We start from the raw sequence: 25,775 nt of genomic DNA, 5'->3' as shown, positions 1-25,775 counted from the left end.
AAATTATCAAATTATTTCAATTATTTGTTCATTAATTTATATAAATAATAATAATATATTATATACTAAACTACCAAATTATCACATAAATTTAATATTACGTATTTATATATTAATTAAAATTACATAAAAATATAAAATTTAAGTTAATTAAAATAAAATTAAAAGAATTAAATTAAAATATAAACACACACAAACTTTTTTAATCAATTAGTCTATCTTTTATTATATATTATTTTATTCTTCCATAAATAAAAATGTTTTTTCAACTATACTTTTAATATAATAATAATATTAAAATAATTTTATAGAACGGTGTCAAAACTAAATGAACAAAGAATATTTCTATTTATTCATTTTTTTTATCTCAATTTCAATTTTGTTCAAGCTTAAGTTTTCACCTAACAATTGATTTTTAAAAAAAAAAAAAATTTGAAAGGAAAATCCGATTTATTCTTAAATCAATCAAAATGGTCAAGCTGAGACAACGAGTACTCAAACTTGTCTACTATTTTGCCTATGAGTGATCATTATATTTTAGTTTTATATTTTATATGAAAAGGAGTTCTAATAATTATTATATTAAGAAAAAGTTATTATTTAATTTTTATATTATAAAAAAATTATTAATTTAAAAAATATATTATAATGTCTCTTATATTTTAAAAATTAGTAATTATTTTATTAATTTTAACTATTAAATATTTTATTATTTATAGTTTATGATTTAAAAAAATTAATTAATTAGTTTTTTAAATTTATAAAATATAAATTAATTAGTTCTTAATATTAAATTTTTTTATATTATTTAATAGTTAAAATTAATTAAGGAATTAATTAGTTAATTTTTTAAATTTCAAAGATAATTTAATTTATTTTTAAAATAAAGAGATTAATTAATGAGTTTTTTCATAATATAGAAATTAAATTATAAATTTATTTTATATTAAATATTTATATTTTAAATTATATATATATTTTTAATTAATTTTGTATTTCCATTTAATATTAAAAATTTTGTAAAAATTTAATTTAATTTAATTTTTTCTAATAATTTTGAAATCTATTTTCTAACAATTTTTATTTTTTAATTTAAAAAATTTATTTTTAAAATAAGTTGAAATTTTTCATAATTTTATGACAATTTATTTAAATTTTTTAATTATAAAATAAATCATATAAATAAAAGTATAAATTTAATATAAATATTTATGTTGTTAATAAAAAATTAAATGAATGAAAACTCAATATAAATCTAATAAATAAAATATAAATTTTTAGTAATATTTATTTTATTTTATTATTAAACTTGTTTATAAGAGAGGCTCATATTAAAAACCTTTATAATGTAAAATAAAAAAAATTACAAATAAAAATTAAATTAATTTTTTATTTATTAATTTAACCTGAAAATTATGAGTCTCGATTAGTAAAATTTGAGCTAAATTTCTTATATAATTTAGCGAACAAATGAAATCAAAAGGTCATGGGATTCTCTCTGGCTATGCCATCAAATTCCATAATTATACAAATTAAACTAAGCTCTAAGAATTATTGGGTGATTGGGTAACAGTCCCCACCATCTGCAGAGAAATGCATGGCTGCTCAACTGGGACCTGCATAAATTTCACAAAATTAATCAAATGGTAAGATGGATTTTGAAAAAAGAAAATAAAAAATATATATATATATATACGCTTACAAAGTGGCCAGCTCCAAGAATCCAATAGAAAGACAAGTTTTGGTATGAGGTTGTGAAGGCTTTGGTGGTGGAATTGTGACCTTTGCAATACAAAGGAGTAGGATCCACACTTAGAAAATTTTTCAAGCCATCCCATCTGAAATTTAAAATTAATCAAACCATTAATATTTGATTATTGAAGAAAATAAATTAAGAAATGAAGCCAAATATTTGTACTTGAGTTTATTAAGCCATGCTTCTGCTCCCTTGGTTGAACATATGAGATCAAGCTGCCATATTAACTACTTCAGCTGATGAAAAATAATGCAAGGGTAATCAAGAACTTTTCCTATAAGCACGAATCTCACCTGCCCATTGTATATGATAACTCTTACACCTTTGGCTAAGAGCTCATCAACCTGAACAACACACAATGAAGGTTGTATAAATTATATAGTAATTATTTTGGGTTTACTAAAAAAAAGTCCTAAAGTTATTTAACACTTTAAACATTAATTAAAAATTCTCTGTAAATTAGATTATAAATTTATAAAAGCAATATAAGGATTTTCATATACCTCTTGGATTCTAGGCTTCATGAAGTCACCATGTAAAGCCGGAAAAACTAAGCCGTTTTGTCCTCCCCACCTAATAATAGCATAACAAATTAACTTCAAATCTTAAAAAGCTAAATACATCAATTTCTCTTTATATCATTTTTATTTATATATATATATATATATATATATATATATAATGGAATTATAAAGAAGATATTATATTTGAATATTATCGTGGATAAAAAAATCTCGATTTATATATTTAACCCATTTAAAATCAACTCACAAATGATGACTGCGAAATACTTGGGCTGAGGCCAGATTTAGAAGAAGGGAAACAGGCTCAAAACCCAATAAAACCAACCAAGCAGTCCAACCCATCAGCGCGTCATCTAACCCGTAATTTAAATAGGCCGGACTGATCTAAGGCCTAAACCCCTCAAAAGAGGCCCTAACACCAGTGTTGTGACGAGGAGCAATAGAACATATCCAACTACACTCTAGTCATATAAGCATGTGCGCCGAAAGAGAATTAAATAACAGTCTGACGAGTATGGCCTAGCAGGTACGTCTGTACGTACGGGACTAAATGATAAAGACAGGTGGTACTATATAAGGGTGACGGTTATACATAACTAATGAAAAAAAAATAAAGGAGAATAAATGACTCTCAGACTAAATTTAAACACATCCTTGTAAATCCTATTTTCTTTAAATTTGAGAACATCAACCAGCATAAAATAAAGAAATTTGATCTTACGTGACATTGCGAGGAATAATCTTGAGCTTCTTTTTGATAAGCCCATTCATCAAGCTGTACAGGTCACTGCTACTCCCTGCTGTGGCACCAGCTGATCTATAAAACCTTGCCTCAACATACATTGAGTACCTATCTTTGGAAAGTCCTTTTGATCTTTCTTTGGAGATCCCCACCACTGGATCATTCTCATAATCAAGCATGAAGTTATACAGGTCCTACAACACCACATTCTTTCTTCATCAACTAATTATACTTATTTTCAATGTATAAGGAAGACATTAAATATTATTAAATACTAAGAGATTATTTAAATTTTATAAAATATTGTATTAAAAATAAAATAAAATAAAATAGGGTTATAATTCAAATTTGTAAAGATTTGTTATAGGTAAGAAAAACATACCACATTGTTACTATAGTCAAGAACAACACTCTCAAGTTCACTCCATGTTGATGTAGCATTTACATATGCACCTTCAGCAAGCTGCTGCTGAATCTTCAAAGCAAGACTGAATTTTGCAAAGATTAATTTTTGTTGGATAATGATTTTTCATTTTAGACATCAAGAGATGATTAGTCAAAGGTAAATAGATTATGAACCTGTTTGAGATGTTTAATCCATTGCTGCTCATTCTTGATAGGTCTTTAAGTAAAGGTCCCCATGAAAACTTCATTTCAGTTCATATGTCTAAATCGTCAGTGACAAGAGAAGCAGAAACCTGAAAGAGAGAGATCTTGAATTGTAGAATTCACTTACCACAAAGTCTTCAGGTGAAATCCAGCTATCTCCCAGAGCAATTCCTGAAACAAAATGAATTGGGAAATATTTCTCTTCAGGACTCATTACCCTTTTAAATTTACTACAATTCAAGTGTGTTTAGTAAAAACGTGGGCATGGACAAAAATTAAAAAAAATTACCATGTGATCCTTATATTTTAGAAAAATTTATTAATTAGTCCCTCAGTTTTGAAAAATGTATTAAAACATCCCTGAATTTAAAAAAAAAAAAATTACCTCCCAGTTGAAGCTTTAATTCCCCTGCTTCAATGGCTTGAAAAGCAGAAATCCCAAGAGTGACGGCAAATTTTCCTCCATAGGACTCTGCAAATATATACAACGGACTCTTTTGAAGGGTCTCATTTCTATTGAAGAGCTCCTTCAATAAGGTAGTTAAATCAGTTGCTGCTTCTTCATCAGTCCTAACCACCAAAGTCTCATTTTCAACATAACTAAATCCTGTAGCCACTGGACTATCCTAAAATTCCATGAAAAACTGTAAACCCTCAGAACAAATCATAACTTACTAAAAAAAAAAAAGACACAAAACCCAGAATTTAAACTGTACCACAAATAAGAGATCAGCTTTGTGGAGCCATGTGGAATTCCTGGGCTTCAAATTGCTGTCCAGGGGTCCTATCTCCAAGAAATTTCCAAATGCAACACCTGAGCCTCCCTGAATTCAACATCAACATTAGCATCACATACTTAAGGATTGTGAATTTCACAATGAACCACATATTTTTATAAATTCTCACTCACTGGTCCTCCTTGGAGCCATAGAATAATTGGCCATGGTTTTGATGGATCTTCCACTCTATAAGGGCTTTTATAAAGCCACCAAAACAGGTGTGCCTCTACATTGTATAAACAAAAAACTAAACTTTAATTTCAAACTAGTTAGAATCAGCTATATGAAAAAAAAAAAAAAAAAAAAGTATTACATACTAGGTCGAACTTCGACGTAGCCCCAGTATTCAGACCCATCAAGGGTTCCTGCAGTAGAGGCCAGACATACATGAAACAAAGTAAAAGAAAATACAAGAGAAATCAAAAGAAGGAAGTGTTTCTCCATGGTGGGTGACAAGATGAAGACTGTTGGTGGTGATTTATATATAGCATAGAGTAGAGAAAATCACATAAGAATCATCACCTCCCTTCCCCTTTGACTATATTTGAAGAAGAAAACAAACATGGAGAAGACAATTTCAAGGAAGCATGTTTTATGGAAAATTCATAGTAAGATTATACTATGAATTTTGTTTGTTTTTATTGGCTGATAACAATGAGCATCATTAGTATTTATTATTAGTAAGCTCATCTTGACGCAATATCAAAATCAACGATACAATCATACACAGCAATCATAGGAAATGGCTCATGATCTCGATTGCTTATTTCTCAAGTGTTTATGTGCATTATGTTATGAAATCAGAAATAACATGGTTAGCCTGTCTACACCTCAAAAACTGTATTTTTATTTAGTTATTTTAAAATTTATCACGCTAATAATAAAAATTATTCTCTTTCGATATATAAAAATTTTTTATAATACAATCATTATAGATACGACAGTTTTATTATTTTTTTATACGATTGATTTTAATGGGATTTGGACATTATAGTTCTGAAAATGATTTCAATACTAATTAATTGAGACTCATTGATGACAGAAATAAGTTGAGATTCCATAATTTCTCAACTTCCCTTGATGGGTAAGTCATGGATTGGAGTATTACCAATATTTCAGAAGCAGGAAAGCAATAGACAGCAGGATAATATAGGGAGTGGAAGTGGAATGGATACAACTCATAATTAATATACCAAACATAAGAATCTTCAAACCTCTCTGTCTTTGCCTAAAACAAATACCTCAATTCCAACAAATCATGTGCAAGAATTTAATGAAAATCAGAAAAAAAAAAGTTTATATAAATATATTTATACAAGTAGTAGGGTATGCATGATCATTAAAAAAAAAATTGCCGAAAACTCTGTCTCTTCCTTTTGTCTTGGGTGTCTCCCCATATATTTTGCTCTCTTATTTGTTTTTTGAGGCCTTGTTTGTTGTTGGAGTGTGTTTCATTTTTATTGGATTAATATATATAAGCCTAATTAAATATAATATTTAGTTATTTTATGTGTATATTATAGAATGTTACACAAACAAATATAAAATAAAATAAATTAAATATTATTTAATTATATTTATATTCTTTCTATTATAGGAATAGAGGATAAGGAATCAAACCCAGATCCTAAAATTGAACAATATTTAATTCTATATTTTCAAATTATCAAATTATATGAAGTATTAGTAATTTAAGTACATCATATTTAATTAGTTATTTTACTAATAAATACTTTTCCATTATTTTTTTAATAGTATATAATTAATTTTAATTATTAATGTAACAATAAATAAAATTTTTCTCAGCGCTATATAAAAAAGAATGCATTGCAAACTGTGTTCAAAATAATATCTTAAATTTCCTTCATATTTTTTTTTTGGGGAAGTCATGATTCAATTTGGGCTCGTATTGCTTCAAGAGACAAAAGCTAGATATAGGCAGAAGGCCCAAAAGGCCAATACTCAAGTGTTAAACTCGCCTGATTACTTGGACATCTCATTAAATACTTCTGAAGTAACGTTTACTCATCCATACCTAAATTATAAATTTTACTTCTTATAATTTTCGGATTTTTTTAGGGGTGTAAATAACCAAATCGTTCGTGAACTATTCGAGATTCGATTCGATAAAAATTCGACCGAACTCGACTCGATTTCTAAACGAGCCAAACTCGAGCTTAATTTTTAGGCTCGTTTAGTAAATGAGCCAAACTTGAACTCCATAGTATTCGGCTCGTTAAAACTCGTGAGTTCGACTCGTTTCTAAATTTATGAGCAGGCTCACGAATAGGCTCGTAAATAATCTCATTAAGTAAACTGAAATTATTATCACAAGAGAAATAAAATCAAACCCTGCATATACTTTCATGAGCCAAACCTAAATTTTCTAAAATTCTTCTCTATATAGTTTAGTTACACTCTTAAACTTGCATATATTCGGATCATTAATATTTAAAAACTCATGTTTATAAGTTTACTAGCTAATTTGTAAATATATTTATTTAACTAAAATTATTTTAGCTTTAAACTTATTAGTTTTAAATTAAATCTCATTATACATGTAAATAAATTGAACTACTCGTGAACTATTTGAGATTAAATTCAATAAAAACTCGACTCGTCTAAACTCATTTGCTAAATGAGTCAAGTTTGAGTTTGCTAATACTCGGCTCGAGTTCGAAATGAGTAAAACTCGACTTCGGCTCGAGCTTGAAAAAATTTTAACAAACCAAGATTGAGCTCTTCAAAGCTTATCTCGGCTCGGTTCGTTCACACTCCTAGTTTTTTTTTTTTTTTTAAGAAGAAGAAAGTATAATGTGAATTTGAGATTTATGAGTAGAAAGATAAGATTTCTTTTAATAAGGGAAAACTCTGAATAATTTTGTCATAGATTGCCTGGTTTTAAGGAATAACTTCTTTCCCCCACTTGCAATTAAAGTGGATGTCAAAAATGTAGTAGATGCCAAAAATGTAGTAGATGCTTTTATATCCTATGAGAATGGATAGTCTGCTTTTGAAAAGGTTTTCTTTTTATTATAGAACTCTCTTTTCACATATTTCTGATTGGAATTTAATTTGAATTCCAAGATATTAATATGCATGCTCACATTATATCGCAAGTGATCGTATATTATATTCGTTTTAATGTATGATTTATTTTTGTAAGTTTTATATGTGACTTTCTTTTTCTTTGATAAGACAACTGAATTTATAACTTGATTTTAATATAATATATTTTATATTTTAAAAAAATATAAAAAATAAATATTCTATGCTTTAATATATAATTGAAGAATTATGGACTCAGAATTTAGCTCCATTAAATGAGTATAACCATGATTAAGTTGAATTAGATAAGTAAAAATTAATATCATGAGTACTTTGATGTCTCATGATATTTTATTTACCCTATTCTTAAAAGTAAAAGACAAAATTCAAATCTTATTCATATAAGTTTACTTTTGTCGATACTTTAAAAAGAAAATTTTTTTGTTTGAATTTCAAATGGAAAAAATTTGGAATCTTTCTTCTTCCTCTTTTGTTATCGCTATCAACATTATGAGTTGAGTAGTTTTATGTTCAACTTTGATTATTCTCTAACCATTTTGATAAACATATTTTTGTACAACTTGCTAGACAACATTTTTTTATTTCTTATGTTTGTTTAATTTAAGAAAAATCTCATACATGTCATAAATAATAATAATAATAATAAGAAGCAGCAACCCTAAGGATGCCCTAAACCTTCTGAAGAAGAGACCATCGATCAACACAAAAATCACCATAAATGAAATAAATATATCTAATGGGATACCCAACAATAAATTATCTACACTCTAAGTGATAGATCAAAACTGAGTAGACCAGAATCTAAGCCCTCTTATCAAACTTGTCAGACAAAACAAATAAAAATACAAACTACTGAAAAAGAGCAATCGTTGGTCACATCTGGCAAACCTTATGCATGCCTTAAATATTCATAACCAACCATAAAACCAACAAAATTAGTTATTTATGTAACGATTTAGAAATTAGATTGATATTGGTAATTTAGATCGATTTAAAGTCATTGAAGCCTGTAGTAAGCCTATTATACAATCTATTACACCTGATATAATCCTATATATGATTATACAAGCATATAAAAATATTCCTACTTTATAAACTAAAACTCGATATATGCATGCATCATAACTAAAACTATAAAACATATACTAGAGCTCTCATCAAATTTCCAGTATGGTCAACATTACATGACTCAAGCTTGGTTTAAACATATTTTAAACTTTAAAATTTTTTTACATAAGAAGATCATAAGCAAAGGATTATAAAAAAAAACTCGGACAAAATACAATTCTAATCCATAATTTATTACATGTGCACCGCTATACTCTTACATCAGAACCATACCAAACAACTCTACTGACTTTTCAAGCTAACTCTAGTCCTGCAAATCTAGGGTTAGGGAAAAGGGATAAGCTACGAGAGTCTAGTGAGCAGAAACATAAGCAAAAGCAGTTTAATAAAATATATGATCGTATGAATGCATCACAATACAAACAATTCACATCAAGATGGACTTGTTACCAGTAACCCCCCATAACTCTAATAGTACCCAGCCCACAACGGGTGCTCCTCGGGACTTTCTCTTAAACATAACATAACATAACTATAGTGCCAGGAGCATAGAGTGGGTAATTCTGGTCCTTCCCTTATATAATACCAAGGGCGTAGAATGGGCAAGTCCTGATCTTTCCATATTCGTCATAACATATCATAATATGGTCGAGGGCTAGTGAGTTATCCAACACCCATCTACAACAACAATTAATTGTGCAATGCATCATATTCGTGAATTCTAATGCAAAGCATTCTAATCATATACACACGGGATTCGTGATGCATGAGCATACTTAAAACGTTTGATTTTTTTAAAATAATAGTTAATTTAGTTTAATTCTACTCACTTCTAGTTGATGCAAGTCTAGTTCTAAAACAGTTATCTCACTGTAAACCTCTACGGTCTCCCAAGTAAGGATGGCAACGGGTAGGGTACCCGCAAAATTGAGAGTATCCAAATCCGAACCCGATTATATGTAAAATTCCCAAACCCGTCCCAAACCCGTTTAGTATTTTAATTTTACTACCCATACCCGTTCCAAATCCGTTTAACAAAAACCGCATAATACCCGAACCCGACCAAATTCGATTTTTTTACTTCAATTCAATGATAAAAAATTTAAAGATTTGGATATTATAACCCAAATAACAAACCTGAATTAGGAAATTTAAATATACTAAAACAAAATAAATATATTACAAAGTCATCATAACACAACCATTAATCAATTATCTATCCAACATAAAATTTTGAACAAATGAAATGTTCCAAAAGTTCATTAAACTACATTGATTGAACATAAAATATATTCAATTGGCCATTTCTGTAATACCCGGCTAGAGTCCGGCATCGAAATTCTACTTTCCGATGGAGTTTCGGATGTCGGAAGTCTCTAGAAGGGTGAGAGTGATGTTTTTCTAACATGTTTTGGTATGTTTATAGTTTTTAAAGCCTAAGGAAATGATTTTTTGAAGGAATTGAACCAAGGCAGAAAAGCCAGGTTCGGCCGCCGAAGTTGAGGTTCGGCCGCCGAACATGCATGGCTTTCGGTTTCACGATAGGCCGCCGAAGGTGGTCTGGCCAGCCACCTATAAATGGCCCTCAGTCGGTTGAAAGGATAAGGCACGCCGCTTCCTTTCGATTTCTGAGGTGAGACTCTGTCCTTCTTGCGTATTTGACATGTTTTCATCAAATCTTGCACAGGTTTGATTAGTGTTTATGTTATTTTGAAGGTTTTAAGCTAAAAACTCAAAGTTGTGAAGTTTGGAGAGTTTGAAGGAGAGTTGCTCCAAAACGCCACGTTAGGATCGTTCATCTTCTTGATTTCAAGGGGTAAGTGAAGATCCTGAGCTTGTTTTTATGTTTTTTGAAGGTTTTATGGGGTTTATGGAGAGAGTTGCATGAATAGGGTTATTTGTGAGGTTTTGATGATTTTGTGAGAAAAGCTTGTATATGTGTTGTATGTTATGTGTTGTTGGGGTTTTTAGGTAGTTGATGACCCCTTTGAGCATATACATGAGTGTATGCAAGTTGAGGAATTGAGATGGTTGAGATTGGGGAGAATTGGTGCATTTTGGCGAGAGGCAGGGCAAGTTTCTGCCCTGCTGATGAACTCAGGTTCGGCCGCTGAAGGTGCATTCGGCCGCCGAACCCATGAGGAGGTGGCTTCGGCTGCCCAAGCTTGCCCCCGAGCTTTTGGACTTTCGGCTCTGGAGGGAAGTTCGGCCGCCGAAGGTGCCGCCGAAGGTTAGAGACTTTTATCTCTGAAATGCCTTTTGGCCTCCGAAACTTGCCCCCGAAAGGGTTCGGCTGCCGAAAGTAGAGTTTCGGCCGCCGAAGGTGCTTGAGTTATGTCTCTGGAGAGGACTTTCGGCCGCCGAACCTGCCGCTGAAAGTGTCCTGTCCAGCTTTCCTTTGCATGCTTTGCATAGGTGTTAGAGTGAGTTTAAGGGGATTCTTGGGGAGTTTAATAGAGTGGTTCATAAGCTAGTTTGGTCCCTCATGTAAGTCTATCTGTATAGGTACAGACCAGAGGAACCAGAGAGAGCAGCAGTGAGTCCTGCTCAGAGTTTTCAGAGCCTGCAGAGTCATTCCAGTTAGCCAGAGGTGAGTGGAACTAAACTTATGAATCGTTTTAATTAAGACATTAACTGCTTTTAGCATCTTTCATGCATCATGTTTATGCAATAGGTTGATTGCATTAGAACTCACAAAGATGTTGCATTGCATAGCTATATTGTTGGTGTGGGTGAATGCTGAATGATCTAGTAGTCTCAGATAGGAAGTCCAGGAGCCTTTGACTACGCCCTGGCAGGTATAGTAAAGACCAGGAGCCTTTGACTACGCCCTGGCAGTTATAGTAAAGACCAGGAGCCTTTGACTACGCCCTGGCAATGGTAAGTACAGAGGTGTTATATACACATATATATATATGACAGGAAGACCAGGTGCTCGATTCTACGCCCTGGCACAGAGTTATTGGGACTATGTGGTGACAGGTTTACCTTGATGTGGATTGTTTGTGATATGGTGCATTCCATGAGATCATATTTTACTGAGATGTTTTCCTGTTCTACTCACTGGGCTATAGAGCTCATCCCACTCCCTTAACCCCAGTTTTGCAGGTTCAGTGTCCAGTGTACAGGGACAGTCCAGCAAAGTACAGAAAGAGTAAAGAGACTTGTAATAACTTAGAGTGGACATGTAATTTTAAAGAGATGTAATAGTTGTGTTAAAGTTGTGCTTGACTTAGTTGTGTTGTGTTGTAAATCTTTTGTTATGTACATGATCTGTATATGTATATATGTTTTACTACCAGGCTTAACAGGTATGAGTTAACCCATCTAGAGCAAGCTCTAGTCAGGGGTACAGAGTACAGAGTACAGAGTACAGAGTACAGAGTACAGAGTACAGAGATAGTGCATGCACAGGTTAAGCCTTGGTTCAGAAAAGAGTTTTTATTTTCACAGAAAATATATGATCATGTATGAGATTTACAGGTACACAGAGAGTACAACAGGCTTGCTACGGGTTCTGGCGGCCTTAAGCCGACTTGAATCCTAGCGCCGGTGATGGTCCATTTTGGGGTCGTTACAGATTGGTATCAGAGCCCTAGGTTCACATGATCGGACCTATAGAGATAGTGTTGGGCTCATAGAGGTGAGAAGTGGTCAAGCACAATAAGAAATCATGTCCACTAGGATAGGGTGTTGAGTCCTATCTGTTTACTGCCATGAGTTATGCATGTGCATTATTGTTATGTGATGTTCATATGTTAAAGTGCTATATTATGTTTTCCAGAGAGTAAAGATGAGAGGAACTCGTCGATCAGCTCGATTGACTGGAGTCCCACTAGATAGTGAAAGAATAGCTGCTCGTCCTCCTGCATTGCCGAGGGCAAGGTCTCAGAGATCTAGCAGGGAAGGTACGTCAATAGACCCTAGAAGGTCTGTAGACGAGAGCAGAAGAGGTACAGCTAGGGGAGAAAGATCAGAGGAAAGGAGGGAGGCTATGGAGAGTGACCAGTCTAGAGATGACAGCATGGGTATAGGCAAATTTGAGGAAGGTATGGGAGAGTCGCAGGGAGGTGTTCAGGCCTCAGGGTTTGGCTATCCAGCCTTTCCGCAGGACCCAGAGTATCCGATGGGAGGTATGTCGGAGTACTCTAGTTTTGTTCCATATCCTCCTTATATGCCATATATGCCTTATCCTCCTTATTATCCACCATATCCGATGTATCCATCTTCCCCTACCCATCCAAGTGCAGCACACCCAGAGCCAAATGACCCAGTACCACCACCAGAACCAGTAGCCCCTGTTGCCCAAATACCTCAACCTAGCTCATCTGGAGGTAAAGTGCAAATGACGGAGTACTTGAAATTGGATGCTCCTAAATATAACACGAGAGATGATCCATTTGAATACCTCAGATCAGTTAGGATGATAACCAGTGAGTTGGGAGCTGATGATAGTAGGGCCATTGAGATGGCGGGGTTTACACTTAAATGTAAGAAGGCGAGAGAATGGTTCAAGAATTATGTGGAACCCAGGATGAACAGTATGTCTTGGGGAGAGTTCGCCAATGCATTTGCAGGGTGGGCTTTTCCTGATAGCTCTAGGGAGATGAAGGTTATAGAGTTCGAACAGTTGAGACAGACAGATGAAATGAGTGTTGATGAGTTTACAGATAAGTTCCTGGATTTGCTTCAGTATGTAGGTCAAGCCTATGATACTGATCAGAAGAAGGCAAGGAGATATACTATGAGATTGCATCCCAGGTATTCTTCCTTGATTCTTCCAGCAGAAAAGGAGAGTTTCCACACGATAGTGGACGCAGCCAGGAAAATGGAAGCTAGTGCCAATATTCAGAAACAGTCAAAGGCACAGGCTTCGGGTTCTAAGGCCCCCGGTTCAGGCACTTCAGGCAGCAAGAGATGGGATAGAGCAAAAGGAACAAAGAGTAAGTTCTGGAGTAAAGTCAAGTCAGGTCTGGGAATAGGTAGTGGCTCAAGCTCTGGCACAGTTCCAGTATGCAGAAGATGCGAAAAACCACATGGAGGAGTTTGTCGGTTGGGATCTACAACTTGTTTTAGATGTGGACAGGAAGGGCATATTGCTCGGGATTGTCCTCAAGTGACTTTTGCACCATCCCAACAGATGAGTTCAGGCAGTGTGGTACAGCCAGCAGCTCCAGTCATGCCTCAGAGTAGTGGCAGAGGTAGAGGGAGAGGGGCAGCCTCTACTTCAGTAGCAGGTTCCCGAGGTGGAAATCCGGTAGCCCCAGCACGGATTTTCACTGTGACATAGGAGGAGGCTAACACGTCGAACACAGTGGTGTCAGGTAATCTCATCATTGGGTGTTCAGATGTGTATGCTTTGATGGACCCCGGTGCTTCTCATTCCTTTATTGCTTCGAGAGCCATAGAGAGATTGGGTTTGATCAGTTCTGAGTTAGAGTATCCTCTCTGGGTCAGTGGACCTAAATGTGACCCATCAGTGGCAGTGTCAGTCTGTCGTTTCAGTCCAGTGTTCATAGAGGGTAGATGCCTTCCAGCTGACCTTGTGGTTCTAGACTTGACAGATTTTGATGTCATTCTAGGGATGGATTGGCTATCTGCATATAGTGCTACTTTGGACTGTAGAGAGAAGATAGTTAGTCTTAGAGACCAGGATGGGTTAGAGTGTGTCTTCAGAGGAGACAGGAGAGGTACACCCAGAGGTTTGATTTCAGCCCTTCAGGCTCGTCGTTTGCTTAGGAGGGGTTGTCAGGGGTTTCTAGCTCATGTGAGAGAGCTAGACAGTCAGGTGAGGGAACCAGCCGCAGTACCAGTAGTCCGAGAGTTTCTCGATGTTTTCCCAGACGAACTTCCAGGACTACCACCTGGTAGGGAGATAGAGTTTGAAATAGAATTGCTGCCTGATACTAGACCTATCTCTATTCCTCCCTACAGGATGGCGCCAGCAAAGTTAAAGGAGTTGAAAGAACAGTTGCAGGATTTGGTAGATAAGGGTTTCATCCGCCCTAGTACCTCACCTTGGGGTGCTCCAGTGCTCTTTGTCAGAAAGAAGGATGGAGCCCTTAGACTTTGTATTGACTACAGACAGTTGAACAAGGTCACTACCAAGAATAGGTATCCTCTACCTAGGATTGATGATCTATTTGACCAGCTAGCTGGAGCGGGTTGTTTCTCTAAAATAGATCTGAGATCCGGGTATCATCAGTTGAGAGTCAGAGAAGTAGATGTGCCAAAGACAGCTTTCAGGACCAGATATGGGCATTATGAGTTCTTAGTGATGCCGTTCGGGTTGACTAACGCCCCTGCAGCATTCATGGATCTCATGAACAGAGTTTTCAGTGAGTTTCTGGATCACTTTGTCATTGTTTTCATCGATGATATTTTAGTGTATTCCAGAGATGCAGAGGAGCATGCCCAGCATCTGCGGATAGTTTTGCAGACACTGAGAGAGCATGGTTTATATGCCAAGTTCTCGAAGTGTGAGTTTTGGTTAAAGAGCATTTCCTTCTTGGGACATGTGGTATCAGCAGAGGGTATTGAGGTAGATCCCAAGAAGATAGAGGCTGTAGCTAACTGGCCCAGACCCACTATAGTGACTGAGATTAAAAGCTTTCTGGGACTGGCAGGTTACTACAGGAGGTTCGTTCAGGACTTCTCAAAGATAGCAGCTCCTATGACCAAACTGACTCAGAAGAACCAGAAGTTTGTCTGGTTAGACCAGTGCGAAAAGAGCTTTGAGGAGCTCAAGAGGAGATTGACAACAGCACCAGTGTTAGCTCTGCCTGTCAGTAATGAGGAGTTCAAAGTGTTCTGTGATGCATCTCGAGTGGGATTGGGCTGTGTTTTGATGCAGAGTGATAGGGTGATAGCTTATGCTTCTAGAAAGTTGAAGAAGCACGAGTTGAATTACCCTACCCATGACCTAGAGATGGCAGCAGTTATTTTTGCACTTAAGATGTGGCGGCATTACCTCTATGGGGTTAAATGTGAGATCTTCACTGATCACAAGAGTTTACAGTACATCTTGAGTCAGAGAGAGCTGAATTTGTGACAGAGAAGATGGGTAGAATTGCTCAGTGATTATGATTGTAAGATCCAGTATCATCCGGGTAAGGCGAATGTTGTGGCAAACGCCCTAAGCCGGAAGTCACTAGGCAGTTTATCCCATATTGTAGCAGAGCGGAGACCAGTCGTGATGGAGCTTTACAAGCTCTTAGAAGAGGGGTTACAGCTAGAGTTGTCTGGTACAGGTGCGTTGATAGCACAGATGAGAGTGACACCTGTGTTTCTGGAGCATATAGCTCAGAGACAGCACGAGGACCCAGTGTTGATGAAAATTGCCAGGACTGTTCAGTCAGGCAACAGTGCAGAGTTCAGATTTGACAGCAAAGGGATCCTCCATTATGGGAGTCGACTTTGTGTACCAGATAGGAGCAGTGTGAAGGAAGACATTATGAGGGAAGCTCATAATGCGAGGTATAGTGTTCACCCAGGAGCCACCAAGATGTACCAGGATCTGAAAAGAGTCTATTGGTGGCCAGCCATGAAGAAAGAAGTGGCGCAGTTTGTGACAGCCTGTGAGGTTTGTCAGAGGGTGAAACTAGAACATCAGAAACCAGCAGGAATGCTTAACCCACTGCCGATTCCAGAATGGAAATGGGAGAACATAACTATGGATTTTGTAGTAGGCTTACCGGCAACGTCCAATAAGATAGACTCCATATGGGTGATTGTGGACAGACTCACGAAATCTGCTCATTTCATTCCAGTTAGGAGTAACTATTCTGTGGATAAGTTGGCACAGGTTTATCTAGATGAGATCGTGAGCTTACATGGAGTTCCAGTGTCTATATTTTCAGACAGAGGACCTCAGTTCACTTCCAGATTTTGGCGAAGTTTGCAGAGTGCGATGGGCACGAGGTTGGATTTTAGCACTGCTTTCCACCCACAGACTGATGGACAGTCAGAGAGGACCATCCAGACCATAGAGGATATGCTTCGACTGTGTGTGTTAGACTTTGGCGGTTCTTGGAAGCAGCATCTACCTTTGGTGGAGTTTGCCTACAATAACAGCCATCATGCTAGCATAGGGATGGCTCCTTATGAAGCTTTGTATGGGAGGAAGTGCAGATCACCTGTTTGCTGGGAAGAGATAGGAGAGAAGGCTCTTGCAGGGCCAGAGTTAGTAGAGATGACCAGTATAGTGGTGCCCATAATCAGAGAGAGAATCAGAACAGCTCAGAGTAGACAGAAAAGTTATGCAGATGTTCGCAGAAAGCAGTTAGAGTTCCAGAAGGGTAATTGGGTATTGCTTAAAGTGTCTCCAATGAAAGGAGTGGTTCGGTTTGGAAAGAAGGGTAAGTTAGCTCCACGATACATTGGACCCTTTGAGATTTTACAGAGGATCGGAAATGTGTCGTATAAGCTAGATTTACCTGCTTCGATGGAGAGAATTCACCCGGTATTTCATGTTTCTATGCTACGGCAGTTTGTGTCAGATCCGAATCAGGTTCTGAGTGAGCCTGAGGTGGAGATTCTTACAGATCTCACCTATATAGAGCAGCCAGTGCGGATTCTGGACACACAGATCAGACAGCTAAGAAACAAAGAGATCCCAATGGTGAAAGTTCTGTGGAACCACCATAATCTAGAAGAATGCACCTGGGAGACGCGGGAGTCTATGTTCCAACAGTATCCATATTTGTTTTGAGGTTAGTTTCCTCCTTTTTATGTGTTTATTTGTTGTTTTTAGGAACATTCGAGGACAAATGTTCTTAAGGGGGGGAGAATGTAATACCCGGCTAGAGTCCGGCATCGGAATTCTACTTTCCGATGGAGTTTCGGATGTCAAAAGTCTCTAGAAGGGTGAGAGTGATGTTTTTCTAACATGTTTTGGTATGTTTTATAGTTTTTAAAGCCTAAGGAAATGAGTTTTTGAAGGAATTGAACCAAGGCAGAAAAGCCAGGTTCGGCCGCCGAAGTTGAGGTTCGGCCGCCGAACATGCATGGCTTTCGGTTTCACGATAGGCCGCCGAAGGTGGTCTGGCCAGCCACCTATAAATGGCCCTCAGTCGGTTGAAAGGATAAGGCACGCCGCTTCCTTTCGATTTTTGAGGTGAGACTCTGTCCTTCTTGCGTATTTGACATGTTTTCATCAAATCTTGCACAGGTTTGATTAGTGTTTATGTTATTTTGAAGGTTTTAAGCTAAAAACTCAAAGCTGTGAAGTTTGGAGAGTTTGAAGGAGAGTTGCTCCAAAACGCCACGTTAGGATCGTTCATCTTCTTGATTTCAAGGGGTAAGTGAAGATCCTGAGCTTGTTTTTATGTTTTTTGAAGGTTTTATGGGGTTTATGGAGAGAGTTGCATGAATAGGGTTATTTGTGAGGTTTTGATGATTTTGTGAGAAAAGCTTGTATATGTGTTGTATGTTATGTGTTGTTGGGGTTTTTAGGTAGTTGATGACCCCTTTGAGCATATACATGAGTGTATGCAAGTTGAGGAATTGAGATGGTTGAGTTTGGGGAGAATTGGTGCATTTTGGCGAGAGGCAGGGCAAGTTTCTGCCCTGCTGATGAACTCAGGTTCGGCCGCCGAAGGTGCATTCGGCCGCCGAACCCATGAGGAGGTGGCTTCGGCTGCCCAAGCTTGCCCCCGAGCTTTTGGACTTTCGGCTCTGGAGGGAAGTTCGGCCGCCGAAGGTGCCGCCGAAGGTTAGAGACTTTCGTCTCTGGAATGCCTTTTGGCCTCCGAAACTTGCCCCCGAAAGGGTTCGGCTGCCGAAAGTAGAGTTTCGGGCGCCGAAGGTGCTTGAGTTTCATCTCTGGAGAGGACTTTCGGCCGCCGAACCTGCCGCTGAAAGTGTCCTGTCCAGCTTTCCTTTGCATGCTTTGCATAGGTGTTAGAGTGAGTTTAAGGGGATTCTTGGGGAGTTTAATAGAGTGGTTCATAAGCTAGTTTGGTCCCTCATGTAAGTCTATCTGTATAGGTACAGACCAGAGGAACCAGAGAGAGCAGCAGTGAGTCCTGCTCAGAGTTTTCAAAGCCTGCAGAGTCAGTCCAGTTAGCCAGAGGTGAGTGGAACTAAACTTATGACTCGTTTTAATTAAGACATTAACTGCTTTTAGCATCTTTCATGGATCATGTTTATGCAATAGGTTGATTGCATTAGAACTCACAAAGATGTTGCATTGCATAGCTATATTGTTGGTGTGGGTGAATGCTGAATGATCCAGTAGTCTCAGACAGGAAGTCCAGGAGCCTTTGACTATGCCCTGGCAGGTATAGTAAAGACCAGGAGCCTTTGACTACGCCCTGGCAGTTATAGTAAAGACCAGGAGCCTTTGACTACGCCCTGGCAATGGTAAGTACAGAGGTGTTATATACACATATATATATGACAGGAAGACCAGGTGCTCGATTCTACGCCCTGGCACAGAGTTATTGGGACTATGTGGTGACAGGTTTACCTTGATGTGGATTGTTTGTGATATGGTGCATTCCATGAGATCATATTTTACTGAGATGTTTTCCTGTTCTACTCACTGGGCTATAGAGCTCATCCCACTCCCTTAACCCCAGTTTTGTAGGTTCAGTGTCCAGTGTACAGGGACAATCCAACAAAGTACAGAAAGAGTAAAGAGACTTGTAATAACTTAGAGTGGACATGTAATTTTAAAGAGATGTAATAGTTGTGTTAAAGTTGTGCTTGACTTAGTTGTGTTGTGTTGTAAATCTTTTGTTATGTACGTGATCTGTATATGTATATATGTTTTACTACCAGGCTTAACAGGTATGAGTTAACCCATCTAGAGCAAGCTCTAGTCAGGGGTACAGAGTACAGAGTACAGAGTACAGAGTACAGAGATAGTGCATGCACAGGTTAAGCCTTGGTTCAGAAAAGAGTTTTTATTTTCACAGAAAATGTATGATCATGTATGAGATTTACAGGTACACAGAGAGTACAGCAGGCTTGCTACGGGTTCTGGCGGCCTTAAGCCGACCTGAATCCTAGCGCCGGTGACGGTCCATTTTGGGGTCGTTACAATTTCAATATCCAATATTACATTGTGCTTGAAAACATTCAAAAACACAAATACATAAAAATTAGAATATCACAGTTGCAAAATAATACACATTATTATAAAAAATAATGTAATAAAAAAAGAATAAAAATCAAACTTACATATTAAAATTGTAAAATGCATTATTTAATTCACATCGCCCTCAGCATCCCATAAACAAGATATACTCTCATTTGAACAACCAGCTACATAGTAATATAGAAAAAATTATTAACATTTATCGACTTTACATTAAAATAAAATAAAATAAAAATAAGAGTTTATTGTTGTAATTACCTTCAATTTCTGACCATAACCAATTTTGTGAGCACATCAATGCTTCCAAAGTATCTTCATGGAGTCTACTTCTATGAATACTAACAACTCTACCTCCAGTACTAAAAGCAAACTCAGATGCAACTGAAGACACAGGTATAGCCAAAAAATCTGTAGCAATCATTTGTAGTGTAGAATATTTTATCTCATTTGTCTTCCACCAATTAAGAATATCAAATTCTTGCATCCATGGCAAAACATGCTCTTCAAGATAATGATTTAATTCAGATTTCACATGAACACTAGTGGAAGAAGAATTAAGAAATGCAACTAGATTACTAAAGTCTTTCTTCAAAGAACCTTGATTTTCTGAAATTGAAATAGATGGAACTGAAGATGAACTTTGAGATTTTGGCTTGAAAGCTCGAGATTGGTTATCATTAAGTAAGTTGTAACAAGTAACCTTAACTTGTTCAATATCATTTGATGCATCATCACCATAAATCATTGAAAAACAGTACTCCACCACTTTTATCATATACCGTGGATCCAATATGACAGCAACAGCCAAAACAATGTGAACCACACTCCAATATTTTTCAAATTTTTCAAACATTCTAGCAGACATTGACCTTATAACATCATCATCAGAACTCATCCATTCCACTATTGAATTTCGCAATTGGCAAATGGAAATGAAAAAACAATTAGAAGTTGGATATTTTCTCATAGAAAATATTTCAGTGATGCTATGAAAAGTTTCTAATTTTTCTGTAACTCTTTTTGCCATTTCCCAATCATCATAAGTAGGCACATCCTTGTAACTTCTTCACCTAATTTTCAATCCAAGAAAGAAAATGATTAAAAAAGAGAGAGAATTCTCTCCCTAAAAGGCTAGATAGAGAAAATAATTTGAGTGAGGCTAAAGAAGATAGCCTTTTTTTTTTTTTTTCAAAGTCAATATATTGAAGAGGGATTTTAAGCCTACAAGGATATACCCAATATATAAAAGGTTTTGAAGTTTAAACAGAAAAAAAAAGCTACGTATAAAAAACCAAAGAAGGTCTAAGCCCACACGACTCAAGCCCAACCCAAACCAAACTAAGCCCTAGCTTTTTGGCTGCAAGATGGCTCTGATCGGTCACTGCTTGGAACCAGCCAAGGGGAAGAAATAACAAATCATCGAAGAAGGAAAACAACTATGGAGCACCAAATTTGCACCATCAAGCCACACCAAGATCCTGTATGAGTCACAAAAGCCAAAATCATTAAAGAACAAACTGCCACCTGAGTTGTGGAAGAGAACACAATGAAAATCACATCGGCAGTCTTCAAGCCACAGAGATCAAACGCTCTTTCAAGGAAGAGACAACAGAAGATCCCAGATGCTCTATGAACCAAGATTAAGAAACTCTTCTACAACCAAAATAGATTGGCTACTTATTGGAGCATAACATACGACAAGGGTGAGAAAACTTTCTTACTCCATTACATGCAAAGATCGCTAAAATAAAAGTGCCATTGAGAACTTGCATGCAACATAATAATATAAACTGACAAAATACCCATATATAAAAACTGAAATCCAACAGATTAAGAGAATTTCTCATTAAAACCATAGATCTACAAAGAAATAAAAAAAATATTTATTTATTCATATGATCCCGCTCAGAAATGGAAGAGAATAAATCCACTTTCTAGGCTGAGGAGCCATCCCAACATTTTAACCCTAAAAAAGAAAATTTGTAGCCGTCAAATCAAATAAAAGTCATTAATATAATATTATAAATGGGGTCTATTATAATTTCAGCCTATATAATTTTTTTATTGGTCAAAATATATATAATTGGATAGGTTTAAAATTTATCCTTTACGAAATATCTCTCAATAAGATTCCAATTTTGATATTCATTTTTCGTAGCTACTTGCTAACCATTTTTAACCAAAAGGTCCAAAACTATGATTTTTAATTTTAATTTTTTTATCAGAAAAAATAATGAGTTGGAAGAATTGCTAGGTGCCCTCTATTGATACTCTCTAGCCCTTTTTCAATTAATTGAAACATTAATTAACAATGGGATGGCAAATCATTTTCTTTCAATTAATTGAAACCCTAATTAACAATGGGATGTCAAATCATTTTCTTTATAACATAGGTTTTGGGTAGTGGGATTGGGGAGCTTTGAGATTTTATAACCATGTGCATCACAAAAAAATGGACTATTAGCGATGGATTTAGTGACAGAAATTACTTCCGTCGGAAAAAAAAGTTAGCGACGGAGCAGCGACGAATATTTTATTTTTATATTTTCATCCTCTCTTTTGATTCAGTCGCTGTCTTTCTCTCCTCTTCTCGGTGCCAGACCCTTCTCTTTATTGTTGTTGTCGCTGCTGCCGCTACTGCTGTTCCCGCTACCGTTGCACTCGTCGCTCGTTGCTGCTGGTGTTCCCGCTGCCGCTGCTGTTGTAGCGGCCACTGCCGCTCGCCGCCATTGTGTATGGTTAATGAAATGTTTATTATATTTTCTTTTTTTACTTAGGAAGTTTATTTGAGTGACATTGCTGAAATGTGAATGACAATTGTAAAAGTCAATCTGCTTTTTATTTGAATAAGTGGATTGAAATTTCTAAAAGTAGTAAAGGGAGTGTTTAAGGTTTTGGATCTTTTGATATTGCAAAATCAGGAACTCCAACTGCATCTTTCTCATGCACATCAGCTCATCTTGGAAGACTTTCTCAAACTATGTCTTCTTTAGAGGAGTTTGAACAAATATTAGAGCAAAACCGAATCAAAATGGAAGAAGACATTGAGCAAATGCAAAAGCAAATGCGAGTGCAGATAGAAAAACAAATAAAAGATCAGATGAAATAATTGAAGAATAAAAAAAGATTTTCACCGCATAACACAATTGCAGATTCTACTTTTTTATCAGATAATCCAACAAACTGATAGATTAGTTTTAAATTTTATGAATATTGTTAAGTATTAAAACAGAAAATTATTTTTTGTAATTGAATTTTAACAGATTAGCGATGGATTTATGAGAATATTTATTAAAATGTGTTAATATTTTGGACGGAAATTTTCTGTTGCAGATTAGCGATGGATTGTTCATCTGGAATTTTTGATGGATTTAGCGACGAACAACATTCATCACAAACATTTTCAACGGAACTATCCGTCGGAAAAGCCATCGCAAATTTATCTAACGGAGTTCAGATTCGTCGGAAATCTGTCGCTACTATTTTCGATAGAATTTTGATCTATCAGAAAAAATTAGCGACATGACTTTAAGCAACGAATTTGAGTCCGTCAGAAATCGTCACTGATAGTTTTACCTTTTAACGACAGAAAAATCTGTCGCTGATAGTCTGATATTTTGTAGCACCTTACCAGAGTTGTATCACATATTAATTTAATAATAAAATAATATGAATGGACAAAAAGGATATATAAAATTAAATTTATCAAAGTAAAATTTATTAATTTATATATTGATTATATATTTTTTTAATGTATATGAAAATAATTATATACCTATCCCCATCCGGCAAGAATATAAAATATGCTTTTCCAGCAATCCTAAAACCAGCTAATGGCGAAATCTAAACCTCATAACAAATTGCAGATGAAATACAATAATAATCAAATTTTAATTTCAAATTAATTGAGATCAGTTATATAGTTTTGCAATATTATTTTTTCAATTAAAGACTAATTTACACCAATAATTTTAGGAATTCAGAAGGTCTGCAATATGCTTGAGAAAATTTTTCTTTTTATTTTAGGAGATTTATTATTTATTTTTTATATATTGTCATTATTAATAAATTAATTGTTATATCTTTAAATATTTTTATTTTTTTTTTAATAAAATAGTATTTTTTTTCTTTTCTTTCTTAAATAAAAAAAAGTTAGAAAAAAGAAGAGGAGGAAGATGAAAAACGATAAAAATAGATAAAATTGAATGGAAGGACTGATTCGGAAAAAATAAAAAAATTTAATAATTTTTTTAAAATTAAATGGATGATTTAATAATATTTAAAAATTAAATGGTAAATTTTTTTTAATTTTTGTGGTGTGAAACCACTATTTTAATACTAATATTTCTCATAAAAGTATTAGCCATAAAGGCACTTTGATTGCCTTTTAAATCACATGCCCCTTTATTTCACAGACAGACAAAGAGATGAGGACTCAATGACTTATGGCTATGAGAATGGGTTTGGACAAGGGTAGCTTAGGATTAATCATCATGCTAAAGGACCACTAGATTTCACCTCTTCATGGGAAATTAGTAAAATTTCTCTCTTTATCTATCTGCATAGCTTCTTCTAAAATTGCCCTAAATCTCTTATACTTTTTGGTGGCAATCATTTTCCCAAATTTGGGATGAGGTTCTCTAATTGGGTTGCATTCAGAAAATATAAAAAAATATATATATTATTTAATTTTTATGCTATAAAAAATTATTAATTAATTTTTAATTTTAAAAATTATATTAAAATATTACTTATTAACTTTTTTATTTTACCCTTCACTAGCGTCAATGTCAATGTCACGTCACTCTAACATCTGTGTCTTTGGTGGTTAAAACGTCGGCAGATTAAGGGCAAAAAAGGAATTAAAAAAGCGCCAAACCCTTTATGAAACTTCCTCTTCCATCTCCAAACGTAGGACGCGCCCGCATTGATGGTCTCTTTTTCTTTTTTATATGTTTTTATCTAAATTAATTTAAAATATTTATTTTTTAATAAATTTATCGGTTTTTTAATTTTGCTTAATAATTAAGAATTTTTTTTTTAAATAACAAGAAAATTTCATTAATTCAAAGAGAATAAAGAAACAATATGAGGAGGAGGGATATCAATCCAAACTCCTTGACCTGACTCAGAATGAGCCGATGTTGCTAGAACATGAGCGACATCATTCGCAGATCTATGAACAAAAACACACTTTGCTTCCTCATAACTAGATAGAAGCAGTTTACAATCTTGAACCAAAATGCCAAAAGACGATAAATCATCTAACAAAACACAATTAACTGACATCACAAGTACCTGAGCATCCAATTCGAAAAGAACTCTGATTCCATCCACACTCTTTAATCCAGCTCAATGCTTCCCGGAATGCTATAGCTTCAGCACACTTTGCATCCATCTGGCTATAAAAAGAGCCTGCTCTAGCAGCCACAAAACTCCCATCATCCTTCCGGATTACACAACCGAAACCTACCGAACCTCGTTGCAAGCTTAAAGAGGCGTCAATGTTCGCCTTGATCCAACCGTGCGGCGGAGGAGACCAGATCGGGCGAGCCGGGTCGACAATGGTGCTTACTGAGGACACGACCCGGGCTGCTTTCCATTGCTGCAAAAAATTTAGAGCCATGAAGAACACACCATTCGCAGTCTGACCCTGACCCTTCCATACAACATTGTTCCTATTTTGCCACAAAGCCCATAAGATCATTAGCATAAGGGAATTAAGAACTTAATTTCTTTAAATTGCTGGATGATTTTTTTTTTACTTTTTTATTTCCTTCTTAACTTATTGCAGGGATTTTTTTTCCCTTTTTAACTTATTATATAAATTTCTTTTAATTTTTTAATTTAGTTCGTATATTAAAAGACTTAATTTCTGAAATTTTCAATTAAATTGGATAAAAAAATTAAAAATAAGTTAAAGTAAACTTTTTCGATAAATATCTCTTCTTTATTTAAAAGTATATTACGGAGATATTTTTAAGGTAGATTAAGTCATTTCGCTGCAAAAAATTAGGAAAAAAAAAAACTTTTCAGCATTAATATGATACTATTGCACAATAACTTAATTTAATAATTTGAATTTATATTAATTAAAGATTTAAAAATTAAAATTAAAATATTAACT

The 25,775-nt window shown here is 35.2% G+C and overlaps 1 protein-coding gene across 1 annotated transcript; it reads right to left on the bottom strand.

The window, feature by feature from the left end:
* Positions 1–1,412: 1,412 nt before the first annotated feature.
* On the bottom strand, positions 1,413–4,991 carry LOC110607727 (serine carboxypeptidase-like 51). The gene is made up of 13 exons (XM_021746881.2): positions 4,728–4,991; positions 4,542–4,636; positions 4,348–4,455; positions 4,017–4,257; positions 3,759–3,802; positions 3,602–3,669; positions 3,405–3,510; positions 3,002–3,216; positions 2,260–2,329; positions 2,050–2,100; positions 1,919–1,971; positions 1,703–1,838; positions 1,413–1,616 (listed from the first exon to the last, which is right to left on the bottom strand). Exons 1-13 carry the CDS (start codon positions 4,852–4,854, stop codon positions 1,545–1,547), a joined length of 1,386 nt encoding a protein of 461 aa, XP_021602573.1. The 5' UTR covers positions 4,855–4,991; the 3' UTR covers positions 1,413–1,544.
* Positions 4,992–25,775: the final 20,784 nt, after the last annotated feature.

This window comes from Manihot esculenta, chromosome 9 (assembly GCF_001659605.2).
Source record: "Manihot esculenta cultivar AM560-2 chromosome 9, M.esculenta_v8, whole genome shotgun sequence".
In the NCBI taxonomy this organism is placed as follows: domain Eukaryota; kingdom Viridiplantae; phylum Streptophyta; class Magnoliopsida; order Malpighiales; family Euphorbiaceae; genus Manihot; species Manihot esculenta.
Note: the sequence above shows the minus strand (reverse complement) of the source record. Positions and strands in the feature narration are given on the sequence as shown.

Bases quoted from the DNA above. Each gene is read 5' to 3' on its own strand.
- LOC110607727 (XM_021746881.2), bottom strand. From the start codon at position 4,854: ATGGAGAAACACTTCCTTCTTTTGATTTCTCTTGTATTTTCTTTTACT. The intron at 3,803-4,016 runs GTAATTTTTTTT...ATTTTGTTTCAG, and splicing joins ATTAAAGCTTCAACTGGGAG to GAATTGCTCTGGGAGATAGC. The intron at 1,972-2,049 runs GTGAGATTCGTG...TTAATATGGCAG, and splicing joins TTATCATATACAATGGGCAG to CTTGATCTCATATGTTCAAC.